General features: G+C 32.7%; 1 protein-coding gene across 4 annotated transcripts; it reads right to left on the bottom strand.

Moving 5' to 3' along the window:
* Positions 1–746: 746 nt before the first annotated feature.
* LOC132315740 (LOB domain-containing protein 25) lies at positions 747–3167 on the bottom strand. 4 transcript variants are annotated; one of them, XM_059814129.1, is made up of 2 exons: positions 2881–3167; positions 747–1607 (listed from the first exon to the last, which is right to left on the bottom strand). In XM_059814129.1, exon 2 carries the CDS (start codon positions 1584–1586, stop codon positions 1083–1085), a length of 504 nt encoding a protein of 167 aa, XP_059670112.1. In that variant the 5' UTR covers positions 1587–1607; positions 2881–3167; the 3' UTR covers positions 747–1082. The 4 variants fall into 4 exon arrangements, with proteins under 4 accessions (XP_059670112.1, XP_059670111.1, XP_059670114.1 ...); XM_059814128.1 differs by having other exon boundaries at positions 747–1591; XM_059814131.1 differs by having other exon boundaries at positions 2920–3167.
* Between the last annotated feature and the right edge of the window lie 5549 nt (positions 3168–8716).

Below are 8716 nucleotides of genomic sequence, written 5' to 3'. Positions count from 1 at the left end.
AGAAAACAAAGAGGGATGAAACATCCCTTCTAACCCCGACGACCCTAAATTGGGGGAAGATAGTAGGGAAAGAAAGAAAGATGACCATGTAATACTTATTTTAACCCTCGTCTAATTACAAAATGACTTTTTTTAATCTTCATCTATTTTAATCCCACCTCGTGAGTTTTGTCCAATCTGCCTAAGCAAATCTAAGAATTATGCTCACCCTATTTCGAACAGCATAGAGAGTACTAGTAAATTTATACTTGCCATCGTATAGGTTATAAATTATGGACTCGAGCCTAAAAACTCACCAATCAACTTAATTAATGAAGATATATTGGTAAAAGTATATAAAAACTTTTATTTTCTTTCTTTTCATTAAAAAAATGTCACTCCATCAATTTTTTCAAGCATGCCTTTCAATATTCAACCAAACTCTTATTTCCTTTCTTTTCATTAAAAAAAAGTCATCCATTAATTTTTTCAGACCAACTTTTCATTCAACCAAACGAAAAATAAGAAAGACACTTTTCGGGAAGGGATCTTTATCCTTCCTTTTCATCCATTTTCCCAATACTCGGGACAAAAAAAGCGTAAGACATGGTTGATATGAGCCACTACTGGCAAAGATGATATTTTTTCTTGGAACAAAAATTATCATTTAGCTAGCTAGGACGACTTTCCTGGCACACAGACCAACAAATAGAATTTGACTTTCAAATGTCATGCCTTTGAAATGCATTAGACAGACATCAAAAGGATCAATAAAGCAGATAATTAACTATATATACAACCAACCGCAGATTAGAAAAGTTCATATATCATTGTCTCTGATAAAAAGAAATCTATTACCATTTACTGACCTAATTCAGAAACCTATTTACAGAATAGCATACCAAATCATACCACGAAAACACATATCCTTAGAAATGGAACCCTAGCTAGATGGGCCTTCTCATGACTCATAACAATTAATGAATATACAACAGTTTTACAAAGTAGATAGAACACTCAACCCCACAAGGCTATATCCAAATATTAATGCACACACACATATATATATAAATATGTATATATATATATATGTGTGATTGATGTTACATGTCACCTTCTCCTCCTCCCTCAGAGTTATCTTCTGAAGGATTATTATTCCATTGAGAGCTATAAGGAAGAGAATATCCAGAATTGTGATCAAAAGAGCCTCCTTGATCATGACCCATCCTTCTTCCAGCAGGAAACTGGATAGGAATGTCATTGCAGGTGTAGCGAATCAGCTCGGCATTTGTGGCCTCTAATTCTTTCTGAAGTCGGAGAACTTGCCTTTGGAGGACCGAGATCGCGCCAACACAACCATACACCGGGTCTTTCATCCGTGCCTCGGCTTCATAAGCAAGAGAGTTCACTGCATCTTCTCTTTGGTGGGGGAGGATCTCATTAAGGAGTTTACTAACGTTGCTTGCACCGAATATTTTGTGAACATTAGCAAATTTTTGTGGTTCCTCAGGTGGAAAATATGGTGCAAATACGCAACCTGACAAGCATTTTCGCCTTAGGAATTTGCAGGCAGCACATGGGGAGCTGGAATGGCTGGAAGAAGCCATCTTTGCTGCAGAATGTATTAACTGTGAAATCATTATATATATCTTCTTCTTCTTTTTTTCTGAACGTCAAACAAGACACACACACACACACATATGTGTATGAAAGTGTAATAATTGCTTGTAAAAATTAATGAAGTCATATTCATCAATTTAAAGAAAAGACATATAATTGATCATGTTGAGCTAGTTTCACTTGACACAAAATCTAAATTCATTTCCCTAGCTTTCAAAAAAATAATAATAATAATTATTTATTTATTTATTTTAATAACATATTAATATTGATCGATGAACATACAGGGAATGAGAATGCTGAAGATTCATATTGTTTGCTCATGTACAACAAATTAAGCTCATGTACAACAAATTAAGGATGGTACTAACTGAAAGAAATAAAAATAAAAACGAAATAAGGATGGTAACTACATTAGTAAAGAGCAAGCATCATATGGAAAGTCTATCTACAACCAATAAAATAAAATTTAAAAAATCAAGGAGAAGAAAATGGTAAAAGAAAATTGATGTAGTTAATCCTCAAATGATCTCAGTGGAATCAAAGGCTTTATTGAGTACCGAGGCTTTAAGATTGATTAGGGTTAGCATCATATGGTGTGTTAGAGCTTTAACATATATTTTCTGAAACCCCATAATGGCCCAGAAGTTGGATTAGATCGATCCACACAGGACAAGGTAATTTGGAATTTAATTTGTTGTATGCAACAGCCCATTATTCAGGGGAAAAGAACACATAAACTCACATACTTACGAAATCGATCCCATCACTTAGCCACCATATGTTACTCGTCAATTTGATTGCTATAGCAAGCCAAATTCTGGGTAAAGAAAAGCTTCCTTTTGTTCAAGGATTCCTTCATTTTGATCATGTAGTACTTTCCCCCTCTCTCACACAGTCACACACACACACACACACACACACGTACACACACACATATTAGAAGTGATTTTTCGTCTATATTGGTAAATTATCATAATTCATCTCTTAGACAGTACCCACTATAAGTCCAAGCAGATCATTCTTTTTGTAGTTAGTGAAGCATGCTTTCTCACTGGTGCAGTCTCAATTTTCTTTATTTTTTAATATGAATAGAATATAGTACTATATATATATATGTACAATTCTACCTACTCTATATATAAGTTCATAGGGTAAAACCCTGGATCAAGGCCTGCAACCTAAAATCAACCAGGATTACATGATCAGTTCAAATATCCTACAAACAGAAATCAGAGAATAGGTAAACAGGAAAAGCAATATATGAATGTACTTAATTACCTTTTCTTTATGATCTAGCTAGGTTTCTTTGATCAGTACCTTTTTCTTTCCCAGTGTGAACTCTTTGAGTGCTTGTTCTTTGATTCTCCCAAGGAGAAAAACACTGCAGCAATCACTAGATGTGAATTCCTTGGATTTTTATTGTTAGGTTGAGTTCAAAGAGGAAACCCTAGCTGCAGGAGATAGACAGATAGTAACCTGCACAATCAGTGTCAAAAGGTAAGGAAAGATGAGAGAGAGAGAGAGAGAGAGAGAGAGAGTATGGGGCAAAGAGCATTCAGTGAATGAAGAAGGAATGAAAAGCAAAAGACACAAGTGTATTAAATAGGGCCACAAAGAAAAGTATGGTGACTAGGACACTGCCCTTATATATAATATTGATATGTCATCAAGAAAATTAATGAAGGGTGTTTTCTCATCCATTTCTCACTGCAGCGTAAGGTTAGTCTCGTCATTGCAAGGTTTGAGAATAATCAAATATTAAATATTATACCTCATCGATCTTAAAATCAGTTATTATACCTCTTTTGAGTTTCAAATATGTGTAATCATCAAATGGAACGTACTTTATTTACAAAATATATTTTTTTAAGAAAAATAATAAAGTTCTACAGTAAAAAATATCTAACTTTTTTACGTAAATAAAGAGCAATGTCATCATGACATCAACCATCATTTTGACCTAATCAATCACTAATGTAAATGTTGTTGTCAGATGTGTCTAGACTTTGGTATATCAATTATTAAGCAAAATAATAGTGAAAGTAGTAATTTATACAGTAGTGTAGAACAAGGAGGTAAGTGTTTTACATATTTACATTTATTTTTAAAATTTTACACTTATTTTGTGAAATCTAAGTAATAATAAAAAATAAAAAATAAAAACTTGGAAAATATTGAAGGACTAATTAATTAATTTTTAAATAATATATAAAAAGTAGAGTGTTCAATAGGGGAATTTATTCTGAGAGTAGCTAGCAGCTGCTCATAAGGAGTTCAACTTTCAACGCATGGCGGAGCCAGATTTGTGATAAAACTTTTACTGCATACCTCTATTATTGAGTCGAGTCATGAAGGTTAACGTACATGTAAACAGTATACGTATCTCAATAGTAAATCATTGTCGAAGTAGTTAATGAAAAAAAATAGCTGAAATGAAAGGACAGACATATATATATATACATACAATTACTTACAATACATACAATAAATAAATGTGGTTGGGGTCTCTATCGTTTTCACTTCACTGCTAGCTCTTTATTTTTTTCTCTTATTACTTGCCGACATGTCGACAACTTGCTTGCAATGAGTAGATGTCAGGCTTGGAAAAATCAACAGTCAAATGAAGGGGGTACTTTATTAAATAAAAATAAATCATTCTGTGTAGTTAGTGATTTCTTTTTAAAAAATAAAAAATAAATAATAATAAATAAATTGTCAAGAATTTAAGTCTCATTGAAAACAAAAAAATTGTGAATGCTTGAATTTCTTGTCACAATAAAATAACAAATGAAAAGACCGAAAAATGAAAATACAATCAAAGAGGCTATCATTGTAACTCGTTGCAGCAACATTGAATTGAGTATCCTGTGTCCTCTTAATATACATATATATAGAAATGTATATATAATGTTTGGGGTTAAAATGTGCAGTATGAAGTAAATAAAAGGTGTAATAGAATAATAGGAGAGAGTCTCAAGGAGAACTACGGTAAAATAATAAAATAAAAGAAGAGGCTTTGGGAGAAGAAAACTACATAGTATTGTGATACTACGTTGTTAAACACACATTTATTATCACTAATCAATTAAATATTCTCGCGTAAATTATCTTTACAAAAAAAAAAAAATTACATGACATTTAATTCAAATACATGTATATGTATACATGGCTTAAATGCATGAGTTAAGATTTGATTGTTCGATGAAATCAAAGTTCCATGTTCCCTTTTGAATATTTCATCTCAGTGCATTGACATTAATTTTTCACTTAGAGGATTATAAATTCCTCCATATTCTTTTTGATTGCTAGTAGACACGCATACATTCGTTCGGGAAGTTGGACACTTTACCAATTAGGCCAATTGGTAATGCCTTGCAAAAAATTATTTTCACCCATTAGGCAAGTTAATTAACTTTCTAGGAAATCATAGTTGCGTCTGGTATGCTGAAATGAAATGAAATGAAATGCAAGTGAGAATGGAATGAGAATGTGAATGGTTATTTTCATTCTATTGTTTGGGTACAAATATGAAATATGTAGGAATGAAACGATAATAACATTCTATAGCTTAGTTATACCAATTTGAAATTTAGAATGGAATGAATTTCAAATTGAATTTCCAAATTACCTTTTTTAGTGACAAATAAATTAAATTAATAAAATAATATTTTCTATAATTTTTTTTTAAAGAAATAACTGCGGTGGCGGCGGCTGTGATACCCTCGGATTCCCGAATGCGGGTTGGCCAGGTCCACGCTCGAATACCCGAGAATATCAAAAATAAAATTGGCAATAAACGAACACAGAGTACAAAAGAATAAAGAAGAATAAATAAAATGCTAACAAGAAACTAAAATGATAATCTAATAATAAACATCAGAATGTATTTCCATTAATTAATAAACTCTTCTGATACAACTGATCCTCCACAATATAACTCGGGAATCCATACTGTGTGGACCCCTAGAAAATCCAAACTAAACAAATGACAGCAATAACTGTCTAAATTAGAGGAACTCCTATGTAGCATAGGAAGAATGAAGTAGACTGATCCCCGCTCAGCACGAACAACCTCTACTCTTGACGAACACCTGAAAAATAATGGTGGGTCAGACTCACAAACAAGTTCTACTCCACTACAGTCTAAGCAGAGATCCGATACACGTATACATCCTAGTCAATCCAACAATAACTAGTAGTCCGTATATATATATATATATACACACACTAAAGAAACCTCACTAGACTATAGGGTTGTCTTAATCTGAATAGTAGGCAACATGCAAAACGCACATATAATGGGCATGAGTATTTAGACCTACCAGGGTACACAACTACACTATATCTAGTTACACATCCCTGGCGATATACGCAACCTAACCACTGATCTTGAGACTCAAGCTCATATCATGGCACCATACTTATATATATAAAATCTAGTAACCATCCTATTCAGTATAAATTAATCCTCCATAAATCATTCAACTTGTTCAGCTGACCTGACTTGAATATAAGTAGGACTTAACATTTTAGTTAATCCATTCCCTTATATAAAATAGGTAGGACTTAACTGATAAGTTAATCCGTCCCTAAAATGCCACCGTCCCATACCGGTGCATTAAACCACACAATCCAACAATTAATGTAACGATTAAAGAAATACATCAAACAATCCGAAAATAACTATGATAATATGATATCAAGTTATCACAAAATAGTAATGACTTATTATTTATTTAAGCTTCCTCTATCATATGTCCTACATAAATTGATTTTTATACATATGATGATATTTTATTATACCGTCAAATAAGTATTCTCCATATCCAATTCATCCTACACATTTAATCTCAATTGCTAAAACATATTAAAAGATTAAATTCATTCGTTTGTTTAAAACATTCAAATAGCAAGCAACATCATGATTGAGTTTATTTAAATTTATTTAAACCCAAATCTAGTTCCCATTTAATGTTCAGGAATCCTAACCATGTTTCTACGTTCCATCATTTCACAGATATGAAAAATACATAATGTAAACATATAAAAATTCACACCGGAAATCACATCAAAATCATGCATTTATCAATTCATAACACAAGAACAGATATGAACCAATTTCATAAAACCTATGTTCTAATCCAATTAAACATACATAATTATTTAATTTTATGTGTTTAATAAATCCTGGAATTTCCTAGGCATGCATAGAAACACGAATCAAAGGGAAAGAGATAGAAGAAGAACTTGCCTTAAACTTTCGAATCGAAAGTTAAACTTCTCCTTCCTTGAACTTCTCTCTACAGGGTTTTTCTCCTTCCTTCTCTAACTCTCTCTCTCTAGAATATATCACGTGAATATTTCTAACCCCCTTTTACAACCTATACCTATATATTTATAGGTTAAATAAAATAACCCTAACCCTTTTCCCAATCCAAGTCAACTTAAAAAAAATAAATATTAAAATATTAAAAAGGTAATTAAAATATGTTAAGTATATAATTTATGTATATGTTTATTAAATAAATAAATTATACACATTCCATTATTTATTAATGAATTATTCAATAATACTTAAGTTACCATAATATTATAAAGTAACTTAAAACATAACGCGTATCAAATCTATGTATATTTTTATTATTTAAATATAAAACATATACATCAGATTAAATATTACTACCCAAGTTACCATAAAAGTAATTAATAAATTACTTTCCTTTTTATATATGTATATAATATATATCTATATATATACATACATAACTATCCATGGGTAGTAATCCATACACATCCAATCTCCTATCCAAGTAGTCCATGTGACCCAATTGGTTGGTCCATTACTACTAATTATAACCATAAAAGAAAAAATAAAATAAAATAATAAAAGAAAAGAAAACAATAATTTACAATTAATCAAAACACCATTTAAGCACATAATCTAATTAAACAATTAACACATAGACAAATACAAATAATACATAGACACATAATTAAATAATTAAGTAATACCTAATTCAATTAAGCACATAAACAATTAGTTAAATAATCAATTAAATAATTAAAAATACAATTAAAACAAATAAATAAATACCGAGACTATCATTTTAAAATTAGGGGTATTACAGAGGTGAAATGTAGCAGTAATGTTGGTGGAAGGCGGTGGTAGAAACAGTGGTGGTAGTGGTGGAATGCGTCAATGATATAGGTGATGATGGCAGTAGTGTGGCGATGATGGTGGAAGGCGATAGTGGTGTAGGTGGTGGAGTGTGGTGGTGATGGGAGGCGGTGATAGTGGTGGCAGTGGCAGTGATGGAGGTGGTGGTGGTATTGATGGAAGTGGCATGGCAGTGTTGGAAAGCAACGGAGGTGGCGGTAGTGGAAAGCGGTAGTGGTGATGGCGGTAGTATAGTTATGGCAATAATGGTGACAGTGGTGGAAGGTAATGGAGGTGGCGGTACATGGTATAAAGTGGTAGTGGTGGAAGACAGTGGCAATGGCAGTGCAGGAAGTCACTGCTAGCTGGTGGCGGCGGCGATGGTCGAATGTGATAGTGGTGGAAGGTGGTGACAATGTTGGAAGTCTGTACTGGTGGTGGTGACGGTGGAGGTGGTGGAAGATAGTGGAGATGGTGGTGTGGTGGTTGAAAGCGGCAACAGCGGTGGTGTAAGGCAATGGAGGCGGTGATGGTGAAAGGCGGTGGTGGTTATGGTGGATTTTGTACCTGAAATATGAGGGTTTTTTGAGAATTTGATTTTTTTAAAAAATATCTACTTGGGAATAGAATGACTATTTCATAGATTTAGTTATGGAATTGATTTTTATTCTCTATAATGAATTTCCATTTTAATGGAATGGCCATTCCCACTTTAAATTGCATACTAAACAAATAAGTGGTTGAAATAGATATTTCATTCCATTCATACACACCAAACACAATAAGGTCACTTGAGCTCGCCAGAATGCCCAAAAAAAAAAAAAAAAAAAAAAACAGAACCTAATGGTCCACAAAAGAATAATTGCTCAGATTGGATTATGAGTGGTTCTTGGGTGGGTCACTAGAATCAGTTAGGTCTAAATGGTTCAGCCTGCAAAAATACGTTATTCAAATCCA

The sequence above is a fragment of the Cornus florida genome, unplaced genomic scaffold, assembly GCF_030987335.1.
Source record: "Cornus florida cultivar Cherokee Brave unplaced genomic scaffold, ASM3098733v1 CherokeeBrave_3.0.0_Hap2_Chr07, whole genome shotgun sequence".
NCBI lineage: Eukaryota > Viridiplantae > Streptophyta > Magnoliopsida > Cornales > Cornaceae > Cornus > Cornus florida.
This window is presented reverse-complemented; position numbering and strand designations above follow the sequence as displayed.